This window comes from Apteryx rowi, unplaced genomic scaffold (assembly GCF_003343035.1).
Source record: "Apteryx rowi isolate R43461 unplaced genomic scaffold, aptRow1 scaffold_1227, whole genome shotgun sequence".
NCBI classification, from domain to species: Eukaryota; Metazoa; Chordata; class Aves; order Apterygiformes; family Apterygidae; genus Apteryx; species Apteryx rowi.
The window spans coordinates 61,754-74,638 of record NW_020447450.1 but is presented as its reverse complement, the minus strand read 5'-3'; the positions used below and the strand labels follow the sequence as shown (position 1 = coordinate 74,638).

The 12,885-nt window shown below is 39.2% G+C and overlaps 1 protein-coding gene across 1 annotated transcript; it reads right to left on the bottom strand.

The window, feature by feature from the left end:
• Positions 1–624: 624 nt before the first annotated feature.
• Positions 625–5,274, bottom strand: MC5R (melanocortin 5 receptor). Its single transcript, XM_026092196.1, has 3 exons — positions 5,211–5,274; positions 2,524–2,649; positions 625–1,690 (listed from the first exon to the last, which is right to left on the bottom strand). The coding sequence occupies exon 3, from the start codon at positions 1,606–1,608 to the stop codon at positions 631–633; it is 978 nt and encodes a 325-aa protein (XP_025947981.1). The 5' UTR covers positions 1,609–1,690; positions 2,524–2,649; positions 5,211–5,274; the 3' UTR covers positions 625–630.
• Between the last annotated feature and the right edge of the window lie 7,611 nt (positions 5,275–12,885).

Below are 12,885 nucleotides of genomic sequence, written 5' to 3'. Positions count from 1 at the left end.
ATACTGTATCCTGACCAGGAAATCTATCTTATCTTACATAATACATATTTTATGACGGTAACAGTCATGACTGCAATACACAGCTGCTGGTATGTGCATATATTCTTGGCCACAACTGTGTTGACCAAGGTATGTGAATGCTGATAATTGGAGCTACTTCTGTGAATTCATGTATTAGGAAGAAAACAGCAAATAAACTATTTATTCTGGGGATCAAAATCAGTCATGCTGTATCTAGAGAGACAAATATCAAGATAAATGCACACTGAGAGGCCAATGGGCTCATTTGCATGGCAGGGCACACTCATTGCATTTGGCAGAAAGGAAAATGTGACTTTCCCTGTACATGCCTCTTAAAAGATCCAGAGTCTTCAGTAGGCATATAAGATTCAAAATATTTTTTCTCCCCTTAATAAAGATGCAGTGAGTAGCTCTTACCACCAGCATGAGGGAGGTGCATGGAGTGCAAGAAAGGTTTTACATTTAAAAAAAAGGGTTTTGATTGCCACAGAAATCATGAAAAATGAACAAAGATGTTCCATAGGCCTTTCAGCAGAATTACACACAGCAGCAAGATGTTGCATTTCAATTCTCTTCACCAATAAACCTGTTTGGTTTGGTTTGGCTTTCCTAATACTTGTTCGATAACCCACAGACCATCCTTAGGCTATAGCAAAAAATTATCTCCTTGAAGGTCTTCCTCATTTCCTGGCTACGAAAGGCATAGATCAAGGGATCAATCACTGAATTGCACATAATGAGAATGAGGTACATGTTGAAGTGAGACATGAAGCAAACACAGTAGAGGTTTTGAGGGCAGGAGATCATCAGGATGAGATGGAGGAAGAATGGAGCCCAGCAAACAATGAAGATGCCAAGTAGCATAGTCAGAGTGATGGCTCCCTTCATGCTGGTTCTTTGATGGACAGAGTTGTATCCAGGCAAAGCTGCTATTTTCTTGACATGAGTACGAGCCAGGAGGAACATATGGATGTACAGTGAGACCATGAGGAACAACATGGTAAAAAACATAGTGATGAGACAAATGATAACATAAGTTGATTCATAATAAAGAATGAAGATAATGCCACAGCCTGTGCAAAAGGTCCAGATGCACGCAATGATAAGCCCTGATCTTTTCACTGTCATGATGTTGTGATAACGCAGGGCGTAGAAGATAGTGATATACCTGTCTACTGCTATAGCCAGCAAACTGCACATGGAAGCCACCACAGAGATACAGATCATTGAATCAAAGACATTGTCTATATGACGGATAAAGGCATCTTCCATGATTATGTGCCTATTGTTTATTAAGTATATTGTTATGGTCTCCCAAGCATTAGACACACTGACCAGCATGTCAGCTACTGCTAAACTGCAAACAAAGAAATACATGGGCGAATGCAAGTTCTTGTTCTTAACTATTGCGCATATAACTAAGATATTTTCAAGGAGGCTTACAATGCCCAGAGTTAGGAACACCTCAGCTGCAATGACCACTTGCTCACATGGTGATGACTTGCTCTTGACAGTAGGCACAGTAAAGTTGCTGCCAAAGGCACTCAGGTTTAGTTCAGAAATGTACAGTGGAGAGGACATGTTCATCTCTGGAAGCAAATATGTTCTGTTCTTTCTGAGGGACTTGTCAAAGAGTGCAATAAATGCATTTTCCAACAGGCCAAGGAACCTGCCAAAAAAAATATAGTATGACGAGAACAGGCAGAAGTTGACTAAACAAATAGCAGCTATTTAATTTGGCATGTACACGTCCTGACTCTTCCACACCATATTTCTCTACTGATTCTAAATTAACCTCTGACTGGCTCAGAGTTTTTCTACTTATTTCCTTATTGGGAAATTAAAATCACAAACTAATGAAGAGATTTATACACTCTTCATTCATTTTTTAATTTGTTCTATTCGATCTCCCAAAAGTGAGCACAATGTTCTGGAAATTCTGCAGAACACAAAAAAGCAAATAGTTTTGAGAATCTCAATCATCAGAGTCCAGAAATGCAGAAGAATACAGTATTAGGTCAGGCTGAACCTGATCACTTGATTATGATATATATGTCTGAATTATTACAACAGTTAAGAACTGAGCATTTCAGTAAAAGATTTAAATGCTTTCCTGACCTTTGTACTTCTTAAGTTTGCATGAACTGCATTATAAACAGGGTATCTTTGCTATAATAACATGCTCAGTTAAAAGCATCGTATTAAGCCACTAACCAAGGCAAATCTGTACATTCCAGGATACATTAAGGTTACAGAGTTGTTATGGGTGGATTTCTTCCATAAAAATAAGTTTTCTATTCCAAGTTGGGAGTATTTTATTCAATGTTTTTTTCAGCAAAGAGAATATTCAGGGCAAGTCATAAGCCATCACATTCTTAATACAGAGAACACTTCTAGCTGATTGTCAGTGACTCAGTGCAAATAAAACTTAAAGCCTTTCAAGCTAAAACATTTTCAGTTTTTAAAAGTAACCTTTCATTTGCAATCAAGAAGTAACTGTACCTATTTATCAACGCTGCTCCTTCAGTTGCTCTTCCTCTTCATCGCCTGCAACCTTTCCACCAGAGAGCAGAAGTTTCATCCCCTCTCCTCATCCAGCATCTGGGGCTGGGGACTCCTTGGTGGGGACTGATGACATTATAGAGGAAAAGGAATGAGCAAATCCATAAAGTCAAGGCTGACCACGTATAAATTACTTACTGTGCAACTCCCTTTTTATAGTCCCCGAGCCATAATGACTTCAGTACTCAACTGTGGCTCCTCCTCCCCTTCTTTGCCCCTCTAAACTTGTGTTTTCACAGATTCTGTCAGCAAAGGCTTGGGTTTTTACCACCATCTAGTGGTCTTTTGTTGTCTTTTTTTTAACTTAATAGTGATTCTGATCTAAAATTCAGGATGAAGCCTTTTAAAATTCTTACTTTTTAATATATCCTTAGGGGAAAATGATATCAAAGGGGAAAATGCAGTAGGCACATTCTTTTTCAAAAACATTTCACATGTTGTTTTGGTTTTACTTCTCTGCTGTTGCTAGTCCTGACTGACAATAAATTTGTATTGTAATCATAATCCAGAAGAGGCAAATCCAGAAGACCTTTATTAAAGCAGAAGGCTTGTTATAAGCATTCGTCTTATATTCTCAGTTATAATTTTGGAGGAATTAGATCCATGCTATCACAAAACTCAGAAAAGAGCACACAATCAAGCTCTCATGCTGCCAACAGAAGATGTAAGCCAAGTAATATGCACAGAAAAATAATAATTAAAAAGAACAAATAAACAATTATGTTCTGGCTAGATCCAGAATAGAGATTTTGATGTGGACATGGATGGAGTAAACAGTGCACTGTGCAGGGAGCCAGGGCTCCCTGAGCCAGATGTAAATTCCCCCAGGATCCACGGGGTTGAAGAGTCAGGAAACTTAGTGCTTAGTGTTGCAACATCTAGAGTACCTCTATGGGTCTAGCAGTCAGCCTGTCCCTGCTCATCTGGGCCTTACCCAAAAGGTGGCAAAATCAATGGTAGTCTTTTCTTTAATAAATGGGCTCTTCTCCTGTGCTCAGGCTGATGGGAGTCCAGAGTGTACAGTGTCCTGACACTACCAAGTGCCCTGCATGATATCTGCTAATCCGCCAGTCAAATGTATCATGCAAGATTTGAATTTAGCCTGAGAAAAAAAGTCTCTGCTTCTCTTAACCACCACCTTTCCAGGAATCAGGGTCTTTTTCGTGGTATATAACAGCTTAAAATGCTTATTTTTAATGTATAGCTGTTTTCTTAAAGAATAACCACCAACAAGCACAAACTTTATTTCTTTAACAAACTATATGCCATACCATGCTGGAGTTTTCAGTGTCCAGGCACTACAAATGATAGAGTTTATTGTTATAATGGAGCTAAATCCACGTGTCYGATTATTATATGCTACAGAAAACATCCTTTATTGCTATTGCTAGTTTCACGAGGGGAACATTCAGAGACCTGGGCCATTGCATGAAAGGTACTCATATATGAATAGTTCCTGCACCAAAGGAGACAGTGAAAACATTTTGATTCATTTGAGTAAAACAGTTTCTCTAGCATTATGCAGTTATATTCTGGAGATGAACTTTGCATGCCCCTTCTCCCCACTAAAGCCAAAGAGAATTTTGATTATCACAAAATGGAGACAGCAAACTATTGTCAAGTGCAGCTGCTAAATCTGAGCAGTGCCAGTAAACAGACAAAACTCTCTGCTGTGTCTAACTCCTTTGTGTGCCAAATCTGAACTCATAGTTTTTATGCCATACCCAAAAAGAAAGAATGCATTAATAGACCCAATAGAAGAATAGACCCATCTCCAATTCCCTGTTTTTTCATGTACAGTATGTTTTAGTTTTCTTAGGAATTTTGCATAGTTTCTAATCCTTCCATTGCAAATCCTGGAAATCAGACACCTAAAAAGTAGACATTTTTCTTCTTTCATGGTTCCTATATCTACCAAGAACTGTGCAGACACTATGCTCTTTCCAGTTATTTCCCTTCCAGTCCACTAATTGTTTATTTATGACATCTTCTCTCTCTTTAAATTCTGTTCATCTTCTCATATACAATTTTGCCTGTACATTCTGTTTACTGTTAATGACATTCTTTGCAGCTCAGCTTAGCTGCCTTTACAGTTGTTCTCATTGCTGTTTCTAGTACTCAGTAGACCAGCTGATTACAAGAAATCAGTCATGCATCAGACTGGACGGTTTGGCTCTTATCCCTTAGCACAACGCGAGGTCTCTCACATAAAAATTCTGAATCAGCCTTTGGATTCTTCTTTCACACGCCAGRCACAGTAAGCCTAAACCCTGATATAAGGGACTGTGCTAGAGGGAAGAAACTCTCTTATTTACAAAGCTTGTGGAAAAAAATAGCTGCCTGTAAAACGGGGTAGTGGTGTAGATGTCATTTGCTTATGTTACAGGATGAAATGGGAAAATAATTCTTTCTTTAAAAAAATAAGCTTCATGGTTATACCGCTGCAGCAAACAGCTATAAGCATAAAAGTTTGACAAGCAAGTAGCTAAAGGGACACACAATAAGCAGTCAGTGGATGCAGACAGGCAAGTGGTCAGGGCTGTAAGTAAAGCAGCACAGGAAAAGACCATTTGATTCTCTTGAACTGCATCAAGAAGGATATTGCAAGAGTCCAAGAACAGCTTCACCTTCCAACTGGAGGACTCCTAATCGAATATGTTAGTCTTTCAGATGCTCATGATCTTGGTGTTCRGCTCCCTTGTCTATTCAGTTAAATAAATTCTCTGTCTTTCCAGACACATTGGCACTCAGTGCTTTCCGAGGCCACAAAGGTCAGGTCTGGACAGCCAGCATGGGGAGACAGCACTTTGTGCGTCCCAGAGCCTGTGTCGGTGTTTGGCTGCTGTACTGACACAGCGCAGGGCCTGATCCCTGAGCGCACAGAGCTGGCCCCCGGAGGAACGCACTGAAGCCTCTGTGCAGCCCACAAACCTACATTTCCGTTCCACAAATGGAAAGAGGAAGGGAGGCCCGACTGAGGAGCCTGCGGGGGGGATGCATGGTCTCGCTGCAGCGTAGAAACGAGCGGGCCTGGAGCTACATCCTTGGGGCCATGGTGCTGGCTGAAGATTTGGAGGGTGATCAGGTGAACTCGTTCCCAGTTATTTAAGACCTGGGCTCTGAGGAAGCAAGACTTTGCACCGTCTTCTCTTTAAAACAGAATTGTACCCCAGATGCCTGTCTGTATCACTTATCTGCATTCTCACTGAATTCACATATAAGACCCCAAATTTGGGATAACCTTTTCTCCCATTGTTTGAATGTGTTTTTGCAAAGGGTAAAAGACAAATTGCATATTACTTTCATCACAGCCAGATACTGGTTTTACCAATGAATGCTGAAATGAGGCCCACAGTACAATGTGCCCCCAAAAATCTTTCTGTAGGAAGAGCTTATTACACTCTGATGAATTTGGGTATTAATCTATGCTAATTCTAATGGATTCAGAGTACAGTTTTACTGAAGCCAATAAAAATCTACACAACTTGTCTAGAGGTAATACATTAAATCAATTTAATTCCAGTGTCCTTCTGTAGCTATTTGTCCTTCATAACTTAGTTTTGGATTGGTGCTCTTGGCCTGTTTATGAAATCTCTCTTCTGTCTATTCTTTGTCTGCACTGTCATTAGCATAGTATTTCAGAGCCACAGAGTGTCATCTCAAACTGCATTCTGCTTTGTAGAGATAATCCATGGACCCAGGACAAAAGTGGAGATTGTGGCCTTCTCTGCATTTGGATATATTATAACATATGTTCTCTAACTTCTCGAAACTGGGAAAACTGTTTCTCCTGATCTCTGCTCTGAGCAGCTTTTGCTGAGGCCCATCAAGGCCCCCACTGTTACCTCCACAATACTACCAAAAGAACCAGTTCACCTTTAATAAAGGCAGGCAATTAATCCAGATCAAAAGAAAAAAGGGGAGGGGGGGTAGCAGCAAACTTTGTTTTCTTTAAATGAAAAAGAGATGGATGAGGTGGTGATACAGCCAGTAAAATCCCCAATTAAAGAAAAAAAACAAACAACACATGCTGGTAGTTCAGTCCCCTCCCCTGTGGAAGGGACAGCTGAAAGCATAAAAGTTAGGCTTTGCAGTAGGCAGTGGTACGGTGAATATGTTTGTTTGTTTGTTTTTCACATCCTGGCCCTAATCTTCATATCAATGCCTAAAAGGATTTTGCAAAAAGAAACACAGAAAAGCAGGACCAAAAGAGATATCAAAACACCATATAAACCGTGCCCTGTCAAAAGGTAGGATCAGCCATACTTACTGAGAATATGACTGCTCCAGCACTTGTAACCATCAGCCCCTTTTCACCTGAGTGCTTCAGAATGGCTTGAGATAATCTCTGGCCACTCTCAGTTAGTACCACATATCAGTGGTGCTTCTCACAGCACAACAGAAAGCTGAGAAGGATGCCATACAGTCAGTGTAAAAGGCATTTTAGAAAGATATATCCTAATAACCCAAACTGGACAATGTCCTACCTAGCTCCTAAACTGTAAAAAGGTAATAAGAGGTTTATTAATAATTGTTCTTATGTCTCTTCTAATGGGAGCCAGTTCCAATAATGACTGATCCCCTAACATTTTGTGAGGGCWTTGGTCAGCAGTACAGACCTGGTGAATAATACAGAGGCGCTAGCTACAGTCTCAAAAAAGCACAGATGGCCAGTGCTGGACTGTAGAAACTAATGAGTCTGACAGAAAGGAGTGGGTATTCACTAACAGACTGAAAAAGAACATTTAACAGGTTCTTATTGGATACTACTTTCTATAAGAGAAAGGAAAGTATTTCCTGCAGTAATAGAGTATTTTTGCTAGGCTAAATATATCTTAATATATTTAATACTTAATATATCTTTCTGCAGTACTATAATTATAAAAAATAAGTGATTAAAAATGCTACTTTAATTATATATTATGAGCTATTCCATGTCTCCTTTCTGTAACCTTTCTTGGAATACAGTAAAGGCAAATGTTAAGAGCTAATACACATTGTTCATTTGTTTCATGAAATGCTTGCACATGTGAATCATTTTTTTGTATAAAGTGCAGCTAATTTGTTGTATAATTCAGTTCCTCAGTGAGACTTTGATATTTGGACATTCTAGCCCTGTTAGAGTGATCACAGGCAATTTAGTAAATACTGGCATATAATATCCTACCTTCCTGATATATAATATCCTGTCTTTATATTCAGAATTGCAGCTTTACCATACCTTTCCTTGAATTTCATCAAAGTTGTGAGCTCCCTGGTTTAGAGTTTGCATCTTCTTCATAAAACAAATGTGAATAAATTCATGCACAAACAGGCATTGCACAGAGTGTCTAAGCACAGCATTGCATTTACATAACAGATTAAAAAGCAAGTGATTACTGACTACTAGAAAACAGCAAACCTTCTAAACTCAGTGCCCCTTCCTTTAGGTCCTCCATCCCTGGCAGTTTCCTGCATATCCTCTGATTTTGAAAAGCCACCTAATCTCTTAAAATGAGTGGGGAAAAAATCTGATTTGGGGGGGGGGGGGTGTTAAATAAACTTCTGGTCTACAGAGATTCCCTGAACAGCTGCTCTTCCCACCCCTTCCCTCTTCCTTCCCATCAGATGAGCACAGGACCACAGCGTGGACCCTCCTGTGGGGCTGAGGCTCTCCCTGTCCCTGAACGGGGAGCCGTAACAGCTCAGTGTCTCTCCATCCTGTGCTGAGTGGTCTGTTCGGGGTATATTAGCCCAACATGGGTGTGGAAAGATGACAAAGTTGTTGAAGGGCAACTTAGAGAAGATACAAACAGTGTGAATAAGCACAAAATCACTGTACCCATGAAGAGTCATCATTACACAAGCAAAATTGCAGGCACGGCAATGTGCATACGCAGATCCTACTCAGACAGGGACAGATCTCTCTGATTGTGTACACATGCTGACTAGATGTAAATACGCATCCTACCTAGGCAACGTCCAAGAATGCTATGACTGCAACATCAACATTTCTCTCTTTAGAAGTAGTTTTCAGGGATGTTGCTAACTTCACTCCACTGATATACAAGTGCTTCCCTCACTCTCTATACTGATATATGGGGTGACACACATGCAGTTACTTCTTATTTAATGAGGTGTATAAAGGCACCATAAAAGAGAATTAAATCTTAACCATTTAGCTCAGAACTGAATTTTTTCTGTCAAGCCCCTACTACTCTACTTTTTCTGAGCTTTCCTACAACACAGGCTTCCAATGTACAGTATCCTTTTTTAAAGTCAGGATGGGACTTTTTTAATGAATGTATCTTGAAAGAAAAAAGAATGGAAACCAGGTTATTTGAGGAGTAGAAACTCCTTCTTTTCTAGCATTTACCTTTTCAGGAATAAATATGTGGAGATTTGGCATCTTTGGTTTCCCAGCCATAGCAAAGGAAAAGACACACAGATGTCAGCTAGAAACAAATAGATTTGGAGGAAGGAAAGAAGCCAAGTAGTGTGCTAGAACTCAGAAGACCATCCTCTTCAGTGAAGTTACCAGTGGATTCAGCTGTATCAGTGAGAGCCTAAATCAGTTTACGCTAAAGCATTGTCTTCACAGTAACCTTAGGTCCAGTTCAGCGACATGCAAAGATCAAGTGATCCTCATGAGCCCCCAAAATTCTTGGCATTTTAAATTTCAGTCAGCATTAATCTCTCACAAAAGTAGGTGCTATGTACCATGCTGTACTCAGCTTCTAAGCCACTGTTTAGAGTGAAGCAGAACCTTCTTGTCATATTGGTTTTGTAAGGCTGCAAATAAGCTGCAACTTTCCAGCTTTCCTGGACTTACAAAATGTCTGGCTATAAAAGAAAACCAGAAGAGAATTTCTTTATGGCAGGTTTTGAATTATGAGCAAAAAAAATACTTTCTGCTCTTAATCCTACCGTGTATAGGCAGACAGACTGTGTGCACATTTTTTTGCAAAAAAAAACCTAGCATGCCTTCAAAGAGACAGCTGTCTCTAGATCAAGCTCCAGTTCTAATGAAAATAACCCAGGAAGCCCAGTGCACAGGTGAGTCATTCCAGATAAAAGGGATAGCAGATCGGTGTCTAAAAAAAATGGGTTGCTGCTGAATCAGTTGGGAAATCAATTTCTGAGAGAGCTAAGCTAGACTATTCCATAGTTTCTCAACTGAATTATATTTCTTCATACCCTCTCTAATTGCTGATAAATAAAAAGAAGAAATTGCTTGGCATTTTTGATATTTCTTACCTCCTCCTGCTGGGCTCCTCAATTATTGCAATTTGGAGGTCAGTGCTGGCTAAAAGTCACAGCCTTCTAAGTGGTAAAAAGCTGTCTTTGAAAAAATGAACTTTGTGCTTATGAAAGATGATGAATGCCTGAAATGCAGCTGGAACAGTATATAAAAGAAGAAAGGAATTAAAATATTTCCATTTGAGGGATAAAAACCTGACACTTCAAAACTCTGAAAAAAATGAAATATTAATCTTAAGGAGGGGGGTGGGAGTGGGGGAAAATCAAACTAAATTTTGCCCATGAATTCACGTGCAAGTTGCCAGCCTTCATGGTCTCCAGGGCTGACAGGCAGGAAGCTCAAGTGCTCTTTGAAAAGATCACTGTGGTGTCGGGGGGCAAAATGCAACCATGTAAAGCTTATGGAAGAACAAAGCCGTGACAGGAGCTGTTGTTCCAAATGTTCATATAAGACATGTTCATAGACCAGCAGTTTGATACCACAAAAACACCATGGTGTCCAGTTCTAGTGACTATGTTTGTACTCCTTGTAGTCAGTCCTTGTCATACAGAGCCACCAAGAGCATTATTATCAAAGTTTAAACAGCAAGGATTGCCTTCTTCACTAGCATAACTCCATTAATGTCAGCAACATCACATGACTACAGAACGTGTCTCTGATTCTCAAAATAGGGTATATTTTTGTTAGTACATCCTACGCTGTCAGCTGTGTCCTGTCAGTGACTAGCTCATACAAAAAATTCCCTAAAAACCAGTGGGGAAACAACTGAGATCCAAACACCTACTTATGAACCCACAAAGGAGTAGCAGAGAAGTTACTTTGGCTTCAGGGAAAGTAATAGCTCTGTGGCCATCTTAAATATGTGCAAATATCTTTTATTCAAGAGAAGAGGACAAACAAGTTATTCCAAAGTTTCAGACAAATTAGAAGAATCAGGACAAAGAGAAGAGAAAGCAGGTTAATGGCATTCATTCAAAAAACAGGATGAAACAAAAGGAGCCTGATTTCCAGTAAATGAGAAAGAAATGCACTTGGTTAGTATACATCATAATTTTAGTAACAGAATCAATGTTGTCCTGTGATACCAACAATATCAAGTTCAATGACACCATCACTTCTGAAAAATAGGAAACAGAAAGTATACTTCCTAATAAAACCCCAATTCACCCTTAGCTGTAGGGTAGTTAGAGCTTTGTCCTAATACACAGTGAGAAGCAAACTAGAGAAAATCAATTATCTCATAGAACATGTCAAGTTAATTTGAGGTTTACAACTAAGAACACTGCTTTCTGTGCTGGGAGTTAAAATGAACTGCTACATTGCAGATGACAATAGTAATGAGAAAACTAAAATAAAAATAAGCCATAGTTTTCTTTTTTAGATTTGTAGAAGTCTGTACTTAACAGACTAAACAAAACTAGGAAAAAATTATAGCACTTCACAGTTATAAATAATACAATTGATTAAAATACAAAGGAAAATGAAAGTTTAATACTATTACAGAATTGTTAATATAACAGAGATAATTTAATCAGCTAATGGAAATTCCACTTCTTCATCTTCATTAGAGTCTTCCTAAAAGACAGTAAATTTGTCAGTAACTAAATGCTTCATTTTAATGCCTTCTTTTTACATTATTTTCAGATTAAGACAGTGAGCTTGCAAAGTGTAAGAGAATAACAGGGAGTCCATGGGAATTTCTTACAAAGGACTGCTGCTATGAGTAAGAGAATACAGTGAGAAGAGTCCAGGCCCCCTGATTCAGTGGATGTGGTATTTTTTACCCATAGGCTTGTACTAGATTTAGCACACAATATGGACTTTATGCCCAGCAAAGGGATATTCAACACTTGGCCTCTTACAGAGTTAGAATGGGACAGACAGGCAATTCAATGCCATAAAGCATGCCAGTAACAACCCATCAAAATTGTTTAAACAAATTTGAACCAACTGAATGAGTTTGTATTGTATCAGTCCTTTACATTACATAGCCACATTTTTGGACAGAGTAGAAGAAACATTAAGTTTACTGCTGCTTCAGACTATAGTCCCTACACTCCTTACAGTTCAGGTCCTCACCAATTTTAACATTGCAAGGCAATGGGCTAACTACTTGCAATCATGGTAGTACAGTTTTTCCCACGTCAATGTGTGTCCATTACACACACAGCCAATAAAACCAAAATATAGTGGGTCATATTTCAGCCCTTTCTAAAAATTTGCCTTCCTAGTCTTTCAGACCACTTGTTATTTGGGCAGTTTATACTATTTTGCTTAATCTTTGATTATTTGTGTTTCTTGAGGTAGTACTAAGCAATCACTGAACTGCTTTTTCCTAAAAACATTCTAAAATAACCTTTCATTAACAGTAGCATGGTCAGCACTTTTGCAATTCAGGACATTTGTTCAGGTCATTAAGTATTGATTTAAAAGGCTAACTCCAAGCACATATTTTTAGAAAACCTTTCCAGAGTTATGAAGATATATTGGTGTAAGGGGGGCTGTTTGGGTTTTGCTCCTTTGCTATTTCTTTGGCATAACTGAATCATTTGGCACTTTTGGCATCTGAAAATTATCATTTTCAACTGAACACTGGAAAAMCAAACCATGAAACAAGCATGCATACACAATAGCATGACTGGATAACCATTTATTTCCATAGCTGAGGCCCCTTAAACAGCCCTAACTTCCCACTCCGGCCTCCACAGCAGCTGGGCTTGCAGGAATACTTGGGAGCCATATGACAAACCAGATCAGGGAACAGTTCTGGGTTAAAAAAGTAACCTCTCAAAAGGATGGCTATTTTTCTGCTAGATTTGGGCTCCAGAGTATATCCCCAAATAAAGATCTGTGCAATAGTAAGGGGGAGGGAAAAGTGGCCGAGGCAGGGACGAGAGACAGAAACTATTTCAGCCAGCAGTGCTGCCAAAAGAAATACATGTCAAACCACAGCCTCGGAAACCAAAATGGTTCTGCTAGCTTAAATYGTTTCCATACACAGATAAAATAAATATGACTGACTTTATTTGTTGATGTGCATCTGCTAACAAACTCTGCTAATA